The sequence below is a fragment of the Anoplolepis gracilipes genome, chromosome 5 (assembly GCF_047496725.1).
Source record: "Anoplolepis gracilipes chromosome 5, ASM4749672v1, whole genome shotgun sequence".
NCBI lineage: Eukaryota > Metazoa > Arthropoda > Insecta > Hymenoptera > Formicidae > Anoplolepis > Anoplolepis gracilipes.
The window spans coordinates 6,152,559-6,173,376 of NC_132974.1; the positions used below are offsets into that span (position 1 = coordinate 6,152,559).

The following is a 20,818-nucleotide window of genomic DNA, read 5'->3' on the forward strand; positions in this document are numbered from 1 at the left end:
TATCGCTGGATCTTAGATAGCTGGAGAAATAACTTTCGAAAGAAATTTTAAAAATCTGTTTTATTCTGCGATAATAATGAAGGTTACGTAAGAGAATTATATGTATGTATCACGTAATGCGTATTATGATTAAAAACAAAATTAAGAAATATAAATTCGATATCTAAAGTAATTTCGTAGTAAACTTTAGCAATTTTTATTTTTCGCGCGCGAAACTAAATATTTATTGCGATATATAATGTAGTGTCATCATCAGCTTCTTCACTTCGTGCACTTGAAACGAGACATTCACCTTTAATCGGTTTACCTTCAGGATAAAAGTTATTCATCCGTTTGTGTCCTCTATAATTATTTTATTTGATGAATTCTTTTCACGTATACTTTCATGGCGAACGCCGATTTTTTGTTAGATCTTTGCATGCGCGTGTATGAATTCTGATTCACGCAATCTTGTATACGTGTTAGTCAAGTGTTCGATATCGATATGCGATATTGATGTTAATTATCTTTCAAGCACAACGCAAGGCTGCTAAATCCAACATGCTCTCGCGTTGTTTTTTTTTGTAAAAAGTGATTTTAAGATAACATATGTTTTGTGTATATGTTTCCGTAAAGTTTTGCAAGCGTCCGATGCAACATATTTTTATATATGATTTCTATAAAATTCTATATAGATATAACGAAAGTTTATTTTTTTATTAATCTGCTAAAATTACATTAAAATAAGAACGTAATATTATTAACTTATTTTTTAAAATTAATTTAAGTTATAACAAATTAATAAATATTCTATGAAAAACGTTACTGTGAAGATTTAATAGTAAAATTGATAAGATAGTTTATTTTTTCATCAATATTTTATTACTTAATTAAAGCTAAAGGAATTAAAGACAATGTTAATATATATATTACTGATAGTTACGTAATTTGAAAACAATTATTAATACTGTACTCTTTCGACAAATATTATATTTTAGTTAAAATAAAACTTTAACGATATTTTTTACCAATGTGATTCAGAATGATTAGACAAATTATATAACAATATATTTAAAGATTTAATATATATTTTTATATATATTTTTTTTTTAATACTTTGATACAAGATACACAAAAATATATTACGATATATTAAATAATAAAATAAACTATTTTTATTTTTTTTCAAAAATACATACAATATCATCGATAAGAAATATTCGTTATTTTTTTGTTATATATTTACAAGTGTAATTTAAAAGTAATCGTACACAAAATACATTACTGCGGAAAGTCGATGAGGGCGAATAAGGAGGGTGCATAGATACCGTACAATCAATTTACTCGTATCGCCACGGTAACGCCGGTTTATATCGTTTCCATAATTACACAACCTCTCTACGTGTGTATCTCGCAGAATAATACACTTTATGTTACCACAAAGTTGGTTCACGTAACTCATCAACAATGGAGCCTCGGGTTCTCGAAACGATCGGAATAATCGCGTTCGATGGTTTGTGCAAAAAGCATCAGCACTTAAATTTTATCACTCTAGATTTTTATAAATTACGAAACGAAACTCCAAGCTCCACAAACAATTTTATAAATCAGCTACTAGAGATTTGTTATCGCGAATTTGAAATTAATCGAACGAGATAAATGGAATTTAGAACTGAGAAATCTGAATCTTTGGGAATGTGATTTATTATAAAATTTAATCTAGAAATAATATTCTAACAAATTTTATACAGCATACGTTTTACATATACATACTTATTTTTTAATATATCGTACTATATTATCGTTTTATTGTTTTTTTTTCAATTTTATATGCATTTATAATTTATTATGCATTTAAATATATTGTTATATAATTACACTTTTTTACTTTAAGGTATAACGAAAAATGCTCTGCGATTACATCCGGATGAGACGCATCTTCTATATCCGATGGGCCATAAGGTGGTCATAAGGAACATCAAAACCAGCAAGCAACGATTCCTCAGCGGTCACACGAACAATGTCTCTGCATTGTGCATTTCTCCGTGCGGAAAATACGTCGCTTCCGGCCAAAATAATCATCTCGGTTTCAAGGTATGTATACAAGGTTCTTATCAGCATTCTTATTTCTTATATGAGCATATTCAATTGCATTTTACGCAATCTTACCAGTACTTTACGTTTGTCGCAGGCTATGGTGATCGTGTGGAATTACGAAGAAGGCATGATGATAGGCAGCTACGAGACGCACAAAGTCGGCGTCGAAGATCTGTGTTTCACGTGTAATAGCGACTTTCTCGTAAGCCTCGGCGGCAGGGATGACGGCAACGTAATCGTCTGGGACGTCCAGAAGAATTCTCTTATATGTGGTATCCTCTCTGCAGTGATTGAGATTTCTTTTCTTTATGAAATTAACACAGATCTCCATTTATGCAAAGTCGAAGATATATTCGATTTAAAAAGACAGATTGATTCTTGTAAATTTTCCAATCTTTCGCAATCTGTAAAATCTCAATTATACAGGGTGTAAGAGCGCCCGTATTAGGCGTTTTTTTTAACGATTTGTCGTAACAAGTTGAGGAAAAAATTTTTATGACAAAAGCCCCAGTGATGACTCGAATGGTGACATTCGGCGTTTCCCGGAAAAGCTGGGAAATCGTTTAAAAAAAACGCCTGATACAGGCGCTCTATTACACCCTGTATGTACAAGTTTGACGTATGATTTTTGCAGGATCATTCGCCAGTAACGATACAAGTGGCGATGCATATAATATCGCAAGGATGCATCTTCACGGTGAATGCTTTGTCACCGCGGGTGACAGGACTCTGAAGATTTGGCGCATCGAGGCAGAGAAGCGAAGGGTGCATGGAATCGACGTGGAAGTAGGCAGATTGAAGCGTCTCATCAACTGCATCGTCGTGGACGAGAGGGATGAGATCGTTTACTGCGGCACTTCTTCCGGTGATATCATTAATGCAAGGTCATATAGAGAAATACTATTCGAGAACAAAAATTTGTGCTTATCATTCCATTCATAATACTTTATTATCTCTTAATTGCTTTTTTATATATATTTTGTCTTTTTTTCAGCATTATCTTTTGCTATTTATCTTTGCTATTTATTGTTTTGTCATTCTTAATTTTTCCTTTTTTTGCAGATTGAACTTACGTAATGATCTGGAATGCGGAGAATCACTAGCGCGTGCGCCGGTGATAATCGGCTGCTATTCAAAGATAACGCGCGATCTAAGAAAAATGAAGACGGGTGAGGGTGATTTGTACGCAGGCGGGGTGAGAAGTATGTTGCTTCTAAAAGATGGAAAACTGCTAGTTGGTACTGGTGACGGTACCATCGAATTGATCCAAATAATAAGCAGGAAGGAAAGCCGAACGCATAAGCCGTCAAAGTTCCCAAATACGCCGCAGATACTCACTGTAAATTTTTTATAAATTTTTACAGAAGAGAAATATATTACAAAAAAGAAATAAAACGCGCGCGCGCATGAGATTATTCTTTTTTTATCAGCATCAAGCGGAAAACGTATGCAGTGCCGTGACGTCCATGGTTTTATATCTAAACGAATTTGTGCTGGTCGGGACAGCCTGGTGCGAAATCTATCAGATTCAGCTGTCAAATTTTCACATGCGTCTACTTGTCACTTCTCATACTAGTTGCATATATAGCATCGCTTTTCCGCGGTAAGAATTTTGCAACCACACATATATATGTTATCAGCTGACAAAAAGTGATCAATTAATGATACTTATTTGATGTCGCAGCATCCGTTCGGAGATATTCGCGACAGGCGGGAAAAACGACATCAGACTATGGCAGCTGGAAAAGCAAAAAGAGACACTTCGTATCACTGTGGCAAATTTCATTTGTTCCAGTCTACAGTTTGCATGCGACGATCAAATCTTGTTTTCTGGTATGCATAACTTGTACATACATGTATATAAGTTTTGAATATAATTTCGAAGATGATATATAATTGTTGAAGAATTACTTATATTTGTTTATATTAATTGCTCATATTAATCATCAAGCAGCTTAAATTATAATATTATAATGTACATAATCTTTTTCATTCATCAAAAGTATATTCTCTGCATATATCTAAAAAAAATAGTTTATAATTTACGTACAATAATGCAGCATATAGCATGCGTGTCGCCGTGTATCTATACTATACTATACGGTAAAAGAATTTTTACATTTTGTTTTTTAGCTTGGAATGACGGCACAATAAGAGCATTTGTGTCGCACAACGGACAGCTTCATTTCGCCATTCACAATGCTCATACAAAAGCCGTATCTACGATCGCGGTCACGAGCGACGGTATGACACTCATTAGTGGTGGTTGCGACGGTCAGGTGATTATTATTATACTTTCTCTGGAAAATGCCTTTTTTATTTTAGTTAGCCGATTGATCCAACCTTTGATAATTTATATGAGACATTTTCTATATATATTTGTGTTTATAATTGTGATCTATTATTCCTTTATGAGAAAATTAATATATTATTATATATTATATTAATTAATATATTATATTATATCTATTGTGCATTCCTATAAATTAAATTATTCATTTGCATTTTAAAATCATAACAAAATTAATCGCATTTTTCAAAAGTATTATTTGTTCGACTTTATTCATATGTAATTAGTATATAATATATAAAATTTATTCAATTTTCAGGTACGAATATGGGAGGTTAAAGCCGACGTGCAGCGATTGATTAGCATACTGAAAGAACATCGGGGACCGATAACGTCTTTGAACATCTCTAGCAACAATGAAAACTTAATTAGTTCAAGCACAGACGGCACATGCGTCGTCTGGGATGTAACGTAAGTGTTTTCTCTAAAATATTAATAAAAATCAGAATATGAAAGCTACCATTAATCTGTTGATAAATATTTTTCATGTAGAAAAGTTTCTTACATGTATTCAACAATTTTATTTAACACAGAAAATAAACGTGTCTCTCCCTCTCTCTCTCTCTTTCTTATACTCACATTAATCTAATTGATTATGAAATATAAAAATTTAACATCAAGTATAAATTTAAAATTTATTTTATCAGGTAAATATTAAGTTTTTAGAAAGGAATAAAAATGATTTTCTCGCAATATAGACGTCGCACTAGGAAACATACCCTCATGGGAAACACGATGTTCATGATGGCGCAATTCACACCTGACGGTATCCAAATTTTGACATGCGGCACGGATCGAAAGATCGCTTACTGGGAAACTCTGGATGGCTCGTTAGTGCGAGAAATTGAAGGTTCCAACGTCGGAACGTTAAACTGCTTGGACATCAGTCCCGACGGTCGGTGTTTTGTCACCGGATCCAACGACTGTACTGTGAAAATCTGGAAATACGATAGCGCGGATCTCCTTCACGTCGGTGATTCCCACGCGGCAATAATCACTGGGTGTAAAATCAGCGCAGACGGCAAGTATATAGTGACAATTAGCGCCGAGGGAGCGATTATAATTTGGAAATATCCATCTGAAACCTTGGAAGATTCAAAGTCTATAGGAGAAACAAGAACAGTTAGCTCCATACATAGCTTGCGAAATGATGAGAAATTATCTCTGCAAAAAACAGATGTGTGTGATAAGGACATCGCAGCGGATCAAACTGTACGATCTTCCAAAAAATCTACTTCATCATGTACAAGTAAAAATTATATTATATTATCGAATATATTTAAAATAAATTGATAATGATACAGATTTTACAGTATTATGTAATTTATATATGTTTATTTAATAATCATGTTCGTCAGGTGGTGATCGAAAGCAGCTATCAGTTGGTTCCAATCAAAGTAAAGGATCTAAAAAGGAAACTCATGACAGAAAAGTCCCCCATTTGTAAATGTACATCATTAAGATCAGCAAACTCTAAATCAAGTACAGGCACACCGAACAAATGTCGATGTAAAGACACAAAAAAGGATGAATCATCTAGCTCTAGCAAAATAAAGGAAATGGAACAATTGAAAGAATCTTCAGATGTGTGGAGCAGAAAATCCACTACATCAGATAATGCATAAAACAATAAACAATCCATTAAACTGATTAATTTATCAGAGATTTTAATCTATTTAAAAAATTAATCTATTGACATAAAAATTAATATCTTGGTACAATACAATTATATCACAAATACAGAAAAAAAATTATATCACAATAAGTTGTGTTAAATTCTACATATACAGAATAATTCATAAAAAAATCTTGTATATAGGTAGAATGGATAAAAAAACTAAGCAAAAAAATTCTATATCAATTTGATCGTTCTATGTTTTATATATATATATATATATATATATATATATATATATATATATATATATATACAGTATATATATATGCAGTAAATATACAAAAAAAACACAAGAGGTTTTTTTTATGAATTACTGGAGATCCTGTATGTATACTTATATTATCCTTTTAAAATTAACCTTGACAATTCAACCCCAGGCTTGACTTTTACAATAATGGATGACTAGTTTTCCATCTGCACCATAGCAATCGTACAAATTCTTAACTGTCTGATCAGGAGCAGGTGCAAACGTCTGATTAACATAAAGAAACTGTAAATACATTATTATTTTTAATATCTTATCATATTGTGAAAAAAAGAAAGAATCTTTTGCCACCTACCAATCTTTCATTGGGATCCAACTTAAGGTACTTCTTGATAAATTCAGAAATTCGTCCAATGGGATTATCTTGGCAGACAGACCATTTTTTCTGTTTCATAATCGGAGCATTGGCAGTAGCCTTCAGGAGTATATCAACTGTGAAATGTATCAACTATGATATGTCAGTTTAAATATAACATTGCATGCATAAATTACATGCATTTGTAAATATGTATAATCAAATGAAATCAGAGATGTAATGCTTTATATACTCTTTGTTTTATCCTTCTGTGCTGTCTGAAGGCCATTTCGTACTGCAGTTCCTTCAGGGATGGTTTCTAAGCTAGTCGGTGCATCTTCGGTCGTTGAATCCGGTGTTTCTTCAACCTTTGTCTCAGATGTTGAATTGTTTACCTCTTCTTTAGCAGCCATAATAAAATAAATTTACATTATATATTCAGAGAATATTATAAAATTATCTTATTACATTGCATTTTCAATGCATTTGTAAGATAAAATAAACGATATTTAAAAGACCGATAAGAAAAATTAAGAAAATACTATTTTATGTTTTATACAATTCTACACCGCACAATTACAGCTGCACAATAATCAGCTGATTGTCTTCGAATGCATATATTTAAATAGATGTCCAACTTCATCCAACTTTGTTCCGAATCATGAATATCTAGATGGTTAACTGACGTTACAAACATTTATAAATGACAGATGAGAGACTGTTTGATTGACCAAAAGGCGAAATTGTAAAGATGCCTTAAGACTTAATATACCTATTGTAGATCCGGTCTTACAACTTACAATTACAGGTTAGTGACAGGTTGACATATAACGCATTGTGATCGAGAGATAAATATTGACAAAAATTTTATAAAATAATCAAATAATATTTCTTATTAATTTATATATACATATTCTCATTATTGAATAAATTATTTTACTCTTGATTTAGTTACGTACAACATATATAGTCTGAAAAAGGAAAAAAAAAGTTGTATGAAATAAAAATATGATAATATTCCAAGATAAATAAGAGATCTATTGTGTATTTATATGTAATCATTCTCAACAAAAAGATAAATAATTCAAAAGATATTTTTTAATTAAGAATATTGCACCTTATCTTCCACTATGGTGGAAGAAGCTGGATGCGGTGAATTGCAACAATTGGTCCAAGAAGAGGAATGCGAGGAACCGCTCAGTCATGGAGGAGAAGCTACCCCTCCGTCAACACCAGCAAGATCTCAACGTCCAAGCAAAACTGAAGCGCACAACTCCAATGTATCGGTACAGTATCTCATGTTAACACACAGTTGTATAATTATCCAACATAATTTATAAACTGATATAGCAATGGTGTATTAAAATATATATATATATAAAATTATTTTTTTAAATGACATTTTTGCAGCAACAAATATTATGGGAAAATAACACACAAACATCACCTATTATTAGCAAAGGAAGCTCTGGTCAAGGAACAAGTCAAGGTTCTATGGTTTCTGGTCGACTTGCTAATACTTCGAGTTATACTGGTAATCAATCTCGATTAACATATTTCAATGAAAAGGAGAAACAAAGACCTACTCGACCAGATCCTCCAAGAATTGTGAGGCAGCACAAAGGTAATTATTGTTCCAGATTAACAAAATATTTTTTATATATTTTATATATATTTGTTTAATTGTCTTAATTTCTTGTTTGTTTTTTTATTTTTTGTATACTCTTCATATTTTATAAATATATTTACATATATATTTTAAATTTTAGTTAAAACTTTACATTTTTGTTGCACAAACATTCATGTATATTTGAGTTCTTTAAGTTTTATATTAAGTGCACTTCTTTTCGATTCTGTTTTGGCGTTTTATATAAAGCTATGGTGCCATGCAAACACCATTGCTTTTTGTCAGAGGTTCCTGATGTTCGCCATATGGAACAAGCTTTGCTACAATTACTGGAAGACTTTCACAGTGGGAATTTACGAGCATTTGGTTGGTATATCTAATCTTATCTAGCAAACAGCAAAATAATTAATAGGATCATTAAATGCTTTTTAGGAAAAGATTGTAGTATGGAGCAGATGACAGAAATACGAGAACAACAAGAACGTTTAGCCAGGCTACATTTTGAGCTTGGCCAACGACAAGAAGTGGGTGGAGAACAGTCGGGCCTTCGTCAATCGAGCGCGAATATGCGACATTTGCTTCATCGTCTACAACAATTGAGTATTTGTATAGAAAAGTTACACAGTAAATAATTATCATCATCACAATACAATATACTGTTGTTATAAAAATTCTTATATTTGAGATACATAGACTTATACTGTTGAATACAATTTTTATGAAAAATACATTGTTGGGTAATAATAATTTAAATATATATATATATATATATATATGTACATATATAAAATATTTTATATCGATACACTTTAGAGAAATCGTAATCTTTAGAAAAAGAGAGAGTATAAGTTTTGTACAAATGTATCATGTATATATTTGTGAAAAAAAGATAGAAAAAATAGTGATATAATACAGAGAGAAAAGTGTAAATAGTTTCATAATATTATATATTTGTGAACATTTTTCAGTTGTATTTCTATAATATATATATATATACTAATTGCATGTCATTGTATATAATTATATAATTACTATAATTACACTCTGCAACAGAAGAAGTTAAACACATGTCAAGGCATATACATATATGAAAAATGTTTATATGCTCTCACATGAATAGGCATTTCTGTTGCTGAATGTATATGCCGAAAATATATACATAAAGGGCGAGTTTTTTAATTCATCGATTGATGAATCGCATGATACGTAAATACAACACGTGCTGCATTTGCGCATCATGCGATTGATCAATTGATGAATTAAAAAACTCGCCTATACTTATTACTATGTATAAAATATCTACATATGTATCAACATTCAGAGTATTTGTAAAGACTATTTTTTAGGCTACAAATGCTTTAAAACATTATTCTATCTTTATTCTCATAGATAGAATATAGAACAAAGATAGAATAATGCTTTGAAGTATTCGTAGTACAATCCTAGTTTTAATAATAAAAATTAAAACAATTGCTATTTTCTCTCTCTCACAACTATATGATATTATGTTCTACAACCACAATGTTTTAAATATTGAATTCTTATCATTTACCGACTATGCGAATCAGATATTCTCATAATTTATATAAAAATATTAACTATATAAGTGTGTTTACAAGATTTATATCTAAAACATTTAGTTTTAGATTAATCAAGCTTTCTAATTTTTCTGTTCTTTCTACGAGATACTAAATATTTAAGAGGATTACTGCAGAAGTTTTGCAAAAAGGATGGAATCAGCAGTTTCACCACAACGTGTGATTACGATTCACGATACTTTGCAACGAGTGAGTTATACGAAATGGCCTGCATTTGATGCACTGTGGGAACCAAAGGATATAGTTAGTATCGATGTAAAGGCAACAGAGAAAAGACGCATTCTTGGAGACGAATATCTGGAAAGCATAATCAAGTAATAATTTGAAATTAAAATTAATCTGATAATTGTTACGCATATATATCTGATTCTGTGTATATTCATATTCATATATAAATTACGGGAGTCTGATCTTATCTGGAATTCGTATCAATCGATGAATTAGAGAAAGACCAAGGATATGTATGACGCCAAGTGTAAGTTTAGATGATGTGCGAGATAAGGATAAAAGAAAATTACTGATTGACTTTATATATAAAACAACAACAAATCAAGTGGCAGAAGAAGTTTGGAATGATTTTAAAGTCCGAAACTGTTTACCACACATAGAAGAGCGAGAAAAACCTGTATTATTTTATCACAGTAATCATTGTAAAATTTTCACATAAGTATTATATAACAATTAATAGGTCTCGATATAATTTATAGTTAACTGATAAACGAGTAATAATAGCCCATTTACCGACAAGATTTCGAAGAGCTGCTAGAAAATGGGATAGCATGCAGAGTCGTTCTCCTTTTATGAGCGATATTTGCTATGATAAGAAGACTAAATAAAAAGTCAAATACATAAATGAAATGTATCTATAATATTCAATATTGTCTTTTCAAGAAAGAAAGAGGATTTTATGTGGTTAAATAAAAATATTTTTTTATAATCAACCAGGAACAGACAAAGAAATATCAGAAAAAACAGTATGTTATAAGGAAATTAATCGATAAAAATAAATTAAATATCTTATGACAAATTGCTTTATCGTATACAGGACATAATCTTACATCTTACTCTTGTAAATCTTACCTTACTCTTGTAAAGACTCGAGTGCCTTTAGAAAAAAAAACTTATTGATCAACCAATTAATAATTTTCTTCAATTAATTTGCGAGTCTCTTTACATGATTCTAAATTATAATTACATAATTATAATTGAGGAACACGTGGTTCAGCAAATATATTATAATGATATATATATATATATATATATATGCATATATTATGTATATGTGTGTATATATACACACACAGACACACATGTACACTACATATATGCATTGTAAAAATAAATTTACTTTTATATAAACATATATATTTTTTTACACTAAACAATATCACAAAAGAATAAAAATATACCCCCACAAAAATCTTGCAATTTAAAAGTAATATGCAATTCTTAACTAGTGCGACAAATTATCAAAACATTATTCACGTTAAGACGTATAACAGAACGAAAGAGCTTGCGAAGCGCGTATTCTTACAACACTTTTTCTATCACGCAAGAGTTGCAACAGTCTTTGTATATCCTCGGGCCTCGGAGAGCTAAATAATCCTAAGAGCAGTGCAGATGTAGCTCTAATATTATCATTCTCTGATTTAGAATAGCCTCGAACAACAGCGTTTCTGCAACAAAATGGTAAGATTTACAGAATATATATGTATTTTATGAAATGTATATTTTACGAAAATATTTTACATACGCGTTATATTTACTATTTACCTGAGTTCTTCTGCTCTCTGTGGAAATTCCTCTTTTAAACAATTTATCAAAACCTTTGCAGAAGTCTCAAAATCAAACTTGACCTCTGGTCCCAAGTGGCTAAACATCACATGCGCTAATTTCTCATTTCTTAGAAAATCCGTAATATTACATAATGTGATCTGTGATGCCTGTCACATAAACGACACAAATAAATATATCAAATATCTGAAGGTATATAATATTTATTAATTTTACAGTACAATACGATATAAATCTTACCATAACTATCGTTCTATTCGTGTCTTCCAATCTTATTATTAGAGACGGCAAACAGCCCAAAAGATGATCGATCAAATCATCGGTCGGCAATGCGATTGATCTGTGCCAATTTGCAACTACCGCGCCTAGAGCCTCTATAGCGTAGAGTTTCATTTCCCAATATTCTTTCTCAATGAACGGTTTCAAAGCTAACACCACTCGCGGACTTACAGGTTTCTTGTATTGAAACTGCAACAGCATCGAGAGACTCCGCAACGATTCGACCACCACTTCAGTGCCGCCTTCCCCGCCAGCGGTCTCTTCCAGTCCATCGAGAAAGGCATCCATACAATTATCAAAATATTCGTCAAACTGAAAGACGACGGTCGTCCATAAAAGATGTACGTATGTAAGGATAAAGATTGAAAAATATTGATATTTTACCAGTTTCTGATCCAAATGACATATTCTAGCAAGCCCGATGATGGCGTGTTTTCGCACCAAGGACGACGAATCGGTCTTGCATTCGTATAGGGTATTAATCATGGTTTCAAGCCATATAACTCCGCAATTCACTGTGTCGATCAGTTCCGTGTAAAACGTCGCGACAACCGCCCGTTGTATGGCTATGGTACTGGTCACCAGTTTACTCAGCTTTTGTGCCATGGTTAACATGTTCTCATTTTTTTTTGATATGCATTTAACTAAAGTTTCTACGATTGATATCACGTTCTCCTCGGTTTGTGTCTCACAACAGGTAGCCTAAAATTTCGCATTCACACAGTAAAATCAAGATAATCACATATAAACTATCTAAATGGTATTTTCTAATACGTACGGCTTCTGCCACCAAACTTTGCGCGACATTTGGCTGGATAATCATCAATATGTTAGTTATTACGGAATACACTTCCGCGTATGGATTTATCTTTTGTGCGGCTCGATTCGGTACATATCCGTATTTCGTGTTTATCAGCGACATGGGAGCTTCAACGTACAACCAGCCTGAAAGGTACTTAAGAAGAACCGATAACAATTCTGATAAGTGTAGTTCAACGAAATGTTCCATATTCGGCGATTCGAGAAGATATTTCAACCCCATAATAGCCGCCAAGGACGGGAGAGACACAGTATTATTTTTTCCAGAATGTGTCGTAACTTCACTGAATAGATTACCGAATTCGAGTTTTACCAGTAACAATTCTAAAGCCTGGAAAAAAATTGTATTGATCTATATCTTTGTTACATATAATATTAAACTGTATACGTATATATATTGGAATATTCGACACCTACTCGGTTTCCCAGCTGTTCGTCATTTCCGATTTCTTTCCAACACAATCTGGTACCTGGATCCAACGGTAATGGTTGTGATAAAAGATGCTCGTTCACTTCTTCTGGATGGTATTTCATCAGCGATACAATAGCTGTTATTGCAACGAACCTGCAGGATCTATTTTCAATTTGTCTCATTTGCACAATAATACTGTCTAGAACATAGAGAAAATATTTTCGTCAGTAATATAAATTGAACAAAGCGACTTTTTTGATGAAATAATAGCAATTAATAACAGGTAATTTGTGCTTTACATACCGACTAAACAAACATCTGTTCTAGATATCTCCGATCCTCTCATTTCAAAATGTCGTGTAAGACCTACTCCTGCTGCCAGGCTTGTGTCTCCATAAAAAAGTAAACCTTCTATCAATCCTTCTGCAAAGCCAACTATCTCACCACTAGGAATTTTATTTGATACTGCATCAGCCAAATTCTGTTTGCAATAAAAAAAATTGTATCTTACAGTCTCGAGTTTTCGTTAACAATATTTTAGATATATAATAAAAGCGATTAGTTATCAATTAATTCAATTACACAAACTAACTTTTATGGTTCCATAAGTTAATGCAAGATCTTCAGTCATTTCTTTCTTTATTTTTTGTATATTTTCGATCGAGGCGCTCTCAGGTAATTTATGACGATGACGGGCTGCAATATCCAGAGAAAGAAGTAAACAATCGATCACCAATGGTCTCAACTCGCAATCATCATCCGCGCACCAGCAGAAAATTCTCCCTATTAGTTGTCCGGCGTCCAACTTGCCGCCTGGATATGTATACTTTAAAGAGTTATAATAAGACCTGTATGAAAGAAACAACTATTTGCAATTCTAGTTTATATATAGACGTAAGACAAAAAGATATATTGTAATATTTACTGAAGTACTGTATGTAACACCAATAGAGTCATTTTTCTTTCTATATTTGACTTGGACTGTACCCATGGTAACAATATATCGACCAGCTCAGCTAACGCATTTGCTGAATCAGATACAATTTCACTGGATATGGCTCCCAATTCATCCATGACTTGTTGCATTATTTCTGAATTTAAATGACGATCAATCTAACAAACAGAAATATTGATCAAGCTCATCGATGGCAATTGCAATTATACGAGTATCGTAATCTTAATTTTGATACCTCTGAACTGGCACAAATCGTCTTATCCAATATTGCACTGAGAAAAATTTCTCTTTCTTCATTATTTAGCATTGGCGGTATACGTCTATATGGAAATATTTAAAAATATATTATTATATATTTAAATATATTATATATTTTTCCTTTTATATGTATGAGATACATAATATTAAATATTATTAAAAGTTAAATAAAAAACGGCAAACAAGAGCTAATGTAATAAATGGAATGCATACTTTATTACAGAACAATTTAATAGATATAAAACAACGTTTCAGTCCCTTTTTGAGCCACTTTAAATATATTTAAAATAAATTGTCTTATAGATTCACAGGTTTATTTGACCATTAAATATTATAAATACAGAACTTTTTCAATTGCATCTGTTTATCTGACAATATATTCTTCTATTTGACAATTATATAATCACTTCTTATTTGGCAATGTAATCATTTTATCTAGCAATTTTTATTTAATTTATATTTTTTGTAAGCTATTCTTTTTGATAATATTATGATTTAATTATTTTGTTATACCCTTTGCTTTAATCATTTGCCATTTTATATTTAACTTATGATTGTATTTATAAGAATTTATATCTTTAATTTATTATATTTTTTAAAAAATAAATGTTATTAAATGTGTTACATTAAAGAATTTATTGCTTTCAGTACTGCCGGGTAAAGTTGCAACGGTCTATAACCAGTTGATGATTGCAAAATTCCCAATAAAGACGCTAAAGCAGTAGTTTTTATATGTAAGCCTTTAAATTCGGGAAATTTGGTGGGATGAACAGCATTGCCCACCTACAAATCAACAATCCTGTCAATATATGAGTATATATTTTACACTTAAATATGGATTTCATATTCACAAAATTAAATTATTAATAATTTATTAAAATTATAAATTACTTGTTCCAAAACTGACAGTCCTGCTTCTTTTATAGATAATTCCTTGCATTCGTTCAACTGTTTAATGTTCCACGGTAATACGTGCTTTTCAAACGCTGGGAAGAGTTTCTGTGGATCTCCCCTCTGAGCGATTTCGGCATAGGATTGTAATAAACCCGCTTTTGCAGTTTCAGCAGTAGTGGCAGCTTTCATTAAACCTAATAACCTCACGCGGACTTTTCTGGCGTCCTCGGCGGCGCAAAACTCCTCCATTAATTTCAACACAATATTCAAGTGTCGTTTGGCGCAGATGCCGACTGCTCGCGCGAATTCTTTGGTGGTACCGTGAGAACGCGCGAGTTCGACGAGAAGAGTAATGTGAGCATTGTTGTTGCACGTACATGCTAAAAGCAACGCTACATTCGGTACGTTTGCTTTCGAAACGAGTTCCTCAGCAATCTTGCTGCCCCACGATTCTCCTTCCAGTTTTATGCTCTCTTCCAACCATTCTACTACCTTCTTTTCCCAAATTAAATCTCTGAATGATAAAAAAAAGGATTAAAGAAAACTCTCTTAATAATATATACAATTAAAAAATTAATCTGTAACATTGTTACCGTAGCATAGAATCTTTTTCTTCTTTGGAATTTTTTTGAGAATTTGTTTGTTCGTTTTGCAAACATATCTGCGAAAGTTCGAACAACTTTTTGTCCCAGTAAGGCTTTATTCGATGTCCTACTAAAGGTGCTACTGTTCTCAAAAAGGTCATTACTGCGAATCGATTAGCTGGATCGCTTAATAATTCTAGACATCTGCCTAAAACTTTTGTGCCTGGAAAATCCCTCTCGTCTATTGAAGAATTTTCATTATTTATTATTTTTATCGCTAACGGAGTCAGTGAACGTAACACGGATGTAACCTATGTATGGAAAAGAGCAATTAGATTTGGAAATTAACACATGATGAATATCTTGAATTACGTTATTTACAGATGCTACGCAAGATGGATCCAGCAATGCCTCTATCAAACACGGCCACAACCAAGACTCGACACCGTCGACTGTCGTCGCGAGCAAATGTAAAGCTGTGGAACATTCCTTCATGTTGTCGTTTTTCGTTTCACAGTGCAACACCTATTTATCATAACAAGACAAAATTAATTTCTTTATTATTTTTTTCTATAACTTTATATTTTCTTTTTTGAACATTATTTACCATATAACGAATAAATTTAGCTCTCTGTGACGGTAGAAGAGGAAATGTTGGTCGTGCTGCGAGTGCTGCTATAGCACTAACCATTTGCAGTGAATTATCCTCTCCAAGAGACTCCTGCAGGCTCAGTGCAATTCTTTGCAATGTTCCATCGTCCTAAAATAACAATATATATATCAGAAAACGGTTGCATTTGATAACAAAACTATATACTTCTGTACCTCTGATGGAAGAGTATTTATGAGATATTTCAGGACTACCAAAGCACGAGCGCGTTGATTGGCAGATGGTGATTTCAACTGTTGCAAGGTTCTGCAAAAAGACGTGCAATGAGTGATTATAATTTTCATAATCTGGTATTTTTGTACTTATTAATTAAATACGAGAATCTTGCATTCATTACCTGTCAAGACCTTCTTCAGGATATAAAGTGACCAATGATTTGGAACATTGCAATACCTCGAAATGCGTAAGAAGCGTGTTTCGAGTGGTCTCGTCAAAAGGGCTAATACTGACATATTCGAATAAAGTTTGATGTATGTACTCTATAGACGGACGAATTGCCTCTTTGTCACTTTCAGTCTTGATGCAATTTAAAAGTACAGCTAAAACTCTATTAAATAATAATACTTGAATAAGGAAAAAATTGTTTTAAACTTAATGTAGAATACAGAGAAGCTATTTAAAGTAAGAAAAGAAAGAAAGAACTATCTAGTCAATCAATAATAAATTTATCACAGAATATGAAACTTACTTTACTGAAGCTAAGCGTATATTGGATTTCTTAGAAAGGTTTAAACATATAGGTATCAATTTTATAATTCTTTCGTTATTTTGTTGTTCGGATAATAGAGATATTATAGAAGCTAATGCATTTAAAATAGCTTCCGTTGATTTGAAATCGCGAGATGTTTTCAACCAGTTGTGCATTAAAAAGTCGCAGGCAGAGCAAATTTCTTCTTCAAATGAGTGTTTGTTAATTTCAGGAACTAAGAGTTCTTCATTCATCATATAATCATTTATAGCCTCACAAAACTTACTGATCACTGAAAATAAAGAACTTAATTGCATACAGCTTTATTAATACTAGCAAAAGTATTATAATATATATATATATATATATATATATATATATATATATATATATATATGTGATTACTTACTGAGACAAACTGCTTGTTTAAGAACTTCTTCACGTATTTGATTTAACATTGGTAATATAATAGTCAATATTACTTTAATAAAGGATAACATTCCATATGGATTAGTTGCTGCAAGCTTTCCTATTGTGAAAACTATTGCAGCATTAGGAATTATCCCAGGTTTTAATCTATAAATATATCATGTTCTGAGATTACATAATACTGCATAATTTTTATAACTTATTGTTTTCTTCCTCTCTCAAATAGATTTTATTATAGCTATGAGAGATGATGTTAAAGTACATACTTAGACAAAAGTTCACCCATGGCTTGCATGCAATACTTTTTACAAAGTTCAGTTAACAACTCAGCTGCCTCATTCTCAATCTCTCCTATTAATTCATTCGCCGCTATTTCAGCAAGCGATGTTGCTATATTTGTGTTTAAACTTGTAGCTGAATGTTTGCAGATATTGGACATTATATTCAACAGAGATGCCGTATGTTCCGTGGATATCTTTTTGAAACAGTAAGAATTATACAATAATTGAATTGTGCAATAACAATGTGTAATTATTATAAATATTAACCTTTTTATGCATTTCCCAAAAGTATATAGTAGCATGAATGACAGTCTCTGGATTCTTCATGCTTAATCTCTCAATCGATTCAATTACAGATTGCTTAACATCTTGATTTTTATCATCCAAAGAGTCCAACAATGCTCCGATTACAGCTAAAAATAAAAATTCTCACATTGCAAATATCTTTAAAAATGTTATTTTTAAAAGCAAAATAGTTTTAACTATTAATAATTGTTGCTTATAATAATGTATGTTTACCTGGCAATTCGGAGTTATCATTGCTTTCAAATTCTTCCTTCATGTTGACGTCCTTCATGTCACCATGTGTACGTTTAAACGAGGAATGTTATATTTATGTATGTAAGACCTTATATCATTATCGACTTCTAATTTGTGAAAAACAACTTGTCACCCACGCACAATAGATTATTTATTTATTAAAGTTACTATCATCCTATGGTACAATCTTCTGCAGTCACTGACTGAATAAATTGAGAAACATGCGTTGTACTAATATTATTATGTTTTAATTAACTTGTAATAACTAAACAAATGTTATCCACAGTGTGTTACCTATGCATTATTATATCTACTTATATATATGAATTTACAATTTAGTTTTTAGAAGTGTTTATATACTACAAGATATTTCAAGGACTTTGCCTTATCATATAGGATTGTGTTCAAAAATCTGCTCGTTGGAAAAGAATAGCTTTTGGTTATCCAATCAGGAGCAAAAGACTTCTTCATGTTGATTTGACAATCGAAAGTTACGAGTAAATTTTAGAATAAACTTAGCTGTAGAAGAGACAATCATGCTGATTGGTTAAAACGCAACGAGATTGATTGATCATGAATTACATAATGTCAAAAGGAAATTTCAGCAAGAAAATAGAATAATTAATAAAATCTAATAAATTTTAGGACTAGAGAAAAATGAATTTCAATATGTCTGTATTCGTATATAATTCAACTTCTTTTGATAAACTTGCGCGAGAGAGCATTTGTGTTCATAATTGTCACATATATCACATAGTACATGAATTGATTATTGATATTAAAAAAACAGTACAGCTAATTTTTTTCACATGGGAAATGAAGCTTATCAAGATTAAATTGGAGAAAATGTATTAAAAATTTTGTAAAGAGATAATATTAATTATATCTTTCCTCTCTCTCTCCGGGAAAAGGGTTATTAAGTGCAAATAAAAAATAAATGTAATCATATTAGAAGAAATTAATATATGTAATATTTTCAACAATAAGGTTTTCTTGTGTCTCTTAAATTAATTTATTTTTTATTTAGTTTTTAATATAGAAAATCTTGAATAAATTATATAAGTACAAATAAAATTCCTTCTGCTAACAATCAGATTGCTGACATTTTTAATTACTACTAAAGAAGTTAAATGTGTAAGAAAATAATGTATATTATAACTGAAAGTCAATAAATTGATAATAATAAAATAGTATTTATTAAAAAATTCTTTAACAAAAATACTTCATATTCTAAATTACATTTTTATATGCAAATAAAGTTAAATCATGTTGCAATGAAACTGTGATGGATCTATGAGGTGTAGAAACATGATATTGTAAAGAATTTTTTTCGGATCCTACATAAGATAGACTACTTAAACAGAGACTGGTGGCATAAGAATTATCCCATTGCATTCAATAGCAATCTTGACACCAATTGCAAAAAAGACGACATTTTTCACTATTGACCTGTTAACATAAAATTTACATTAGTATAAAACATTATTTATATATGTTATAAAAACTGCATAATTTAATAAATTATATGTAATAAAAATAGATACATTTAAACAATACAAATATAAAAAGAAATAATTGACAAAACAATTACAATCTAGGTAGTCATAATTTAAATTGTATTATATGTATTGTATGTTGATTTCAATTTAAAAAATCTGACATTGATTTCATTTTAGAGTAATAATTAAATTGTTATATTTTTTATTTTAGTACTAATAATATATAGTATAATATAATAATACAGTAGTAATAATAATTAAATTCTTATATTTCTTATTTTCATATACTTCATATTTCAGAAATTATAGAAGTACAATAAATTCGGTTCTGAATCCATTATAAAAGTTATATCTCATTGGCAACTCATGATTTATTTCAACATCTATCAACAAACGACAAGTATTCTCTATGTTAACCTACCATTTAAACTCATCGTGGTACACGTCTTTGATCATCTTTCGAATGTTGAAAGGCTTACTGAATTTTCCTGTTACCATTGTTTGTCTTTTGTCGCAAAATCCGTTCGGAATCGTTTAAAATTGTTCAAAATCCTTCGATTTCCAGCAAAAACTACCAGTTTCTGCTCTTATCACTTTACATATATATATATATATATATATATATATAATATGCACCCACGTGCGTAGTTTTTCGCACTTTAATCTCTTTCTCTCTCCTTTCTGCCCTTCTTTCTTCGTCCAATATCTAAATACATATTCCATACAGGGTTGTGTTTCCAAATTTACTCCTTTTGGAGTAAAGTAGCGTTTGATTGGCCAATCAGAACAAAGAAACGCATCACGCATTGGTATGATTCGGGCATAAC

General features: G+C 31.2%; 4 protein-coding genes and 1 long non-coding RNA gene across 8 annotated transcripts; 2 read left to right on the forward strand and 3 right to left on the reverse strand.

The window, feature by feature from the left end:
* Positions 1-1,444: 1,444 nt before the first annotated feature.
* On the forward strand, positions 1,445-6,140 carry LOC140666399 (cilia- and flagella-associated protein 52). The gene is given in 12 exon segments (XM_072893551.1): positions 1,445-1,492; positions 1,874-2,073; positions 2,171-2,348; positions 2,711-2,960; positions 3,139-3,415; positions 3,507-3,679; positions 3,761-3,909; positions 4,210-4,355; positions 4,686-4,837; positions 5,125-5,675; positions 5,785-5,852; positions 5,854-6,140. Coding segments are annotated over 12 exon segments (2,388 nt in total). The 5' UTR covers positions 1,445-1,446; the 3' UTR covers positions 6,052-6,140.
* Atg12 (Autophagy-related 12) lies at positions 5,683-7,282 on the reverse strand. 2 transcript variants are annotated; one of them, XM_072893557.1, is made up of 4 exons: positions 6,918-7,282; positions 6,665-6,801; positions 6,463-6,576; positions 5,683-5,832 (listed from the first exon to the last, which is right to left on the reverse strand). In XM_072893557.1, exons 1-3 carry the CDS (start codon positions 7,075-7,077, stop codon positions 6,472-6,474), a joined length of 402 nt encoding a protein of 133 aa, XP_072749658.1. In that variant the 5' UTR covers positions 7,078-7,282; the 3' UTR covers positions 5,683-5,832; positions 6,463-6,471. The 2 variants fall into 2 exon arrangements, with proteins under 2 accessions (XP_072749658.1, XP_072749657.1); XM_072893556.1 differs by having other exon boundaries at positions 6,463-6,594; positions 6,918-7,277.
* A 198-nt stretch (positions 7,283-7,480) lies between these two features.
* On the forward strand, positions 7,481-10,007 carry LOC140666401 (uncharacterized). 2 transcript variants are annotated; one of them, XM_072893554.1, is made up of 4 exons: positions 7,481-7,950; positions 8,075-8,288; positions 8,577-8,657; positions 8,724-10,007. In XM_072893554.1, exons 1-4 carry the CDS (start codon positions 7,795-7,797, stop codon positions 8,921-8,923), a joined length of 651 nt encoding a protein of 216 aa, XP_072749655.1. In that variant the 5' UTR covers positions 7,481-7,794; the 3' UTR covers positions 8,924-10,007. The 2 variants fall into 2 exon arrangements, with proteins under 2 accessions (XP_072749655.1, XP_072749654.1); XM_072893553.1 differs by having other exon boundaries at positions 7,483-7,950; positions 8,541-8,657.
* Positions 10,008-10,904: 897 nt separating this feature from the next.
* LOC140666397 (maestro heat-like repeat-containing protein family member 1) lies at positions 10,905-18,886 on the reverse strand. 2 transcript variants are annotated; one of them, XM_072893549.1, is made up of 23 exons: positions 18,787-18,886; positions 18,472-18,695; positions 18,220-18,365; positions 17,938-18,146; positions 17,652-17,818; positions 17,243-17,534; positions 16,892-17,101; positions 16,710-16,800; positions 16,492-16,644; positions 16,266-16,409; positions 15,894-16,195; positions 15,298-15,814; positions 15,032-15,189; positions 14,384-14,468; positions 14,119-14,306; positions 13,786-14,041; positions 13,497-13,674; positions 13,199-13,392; positions 12,741-13,112; positions 12,347-12,664; positions 11,924-12,274; positions 11,663-11,832; positions 10,905-11,565 (listed from the first exon to the last, which is right to left on the reverse strand). In XM_072893549.1, exons 2-23 carry the CDS (start codon positions 18,527-18,529, stop codon positions 11,376-11,378), a joined length of 4,749 nt encoding a protein of 1,582 aa, XP_072749650.1. In that variant the 5' UTR covers positions 18,530-18,695; positions 18,787-18,886; the 3' UTR covers positions 10,905-11,375. The 2 variants fall into 2 exon arrangements, with proteins under 2 accessions (XP_072749650.1, XP_072749649.1); XM_072893548.1 differs by having other exon boundaries at positions 18,472-18,884.
* Positions 18,887-19,665: 779 nt separating this feature from the next.
* Positions 19,666-20,806, reverse strand: LOC140666046 (uncharacterized). The gene is made up of 2 exons (XR_012046694.1): positions 20,413-20,806; positions 19,666-19,941 (listed from the first exon to the last, which is right to left on the reverse strand). It is a non-coding gene; the product is annotated as an uncharacterized lncRNA (long non-coding RNA).
* Positions 20,807-20,818: the final 12 nt, after the last annotated feature.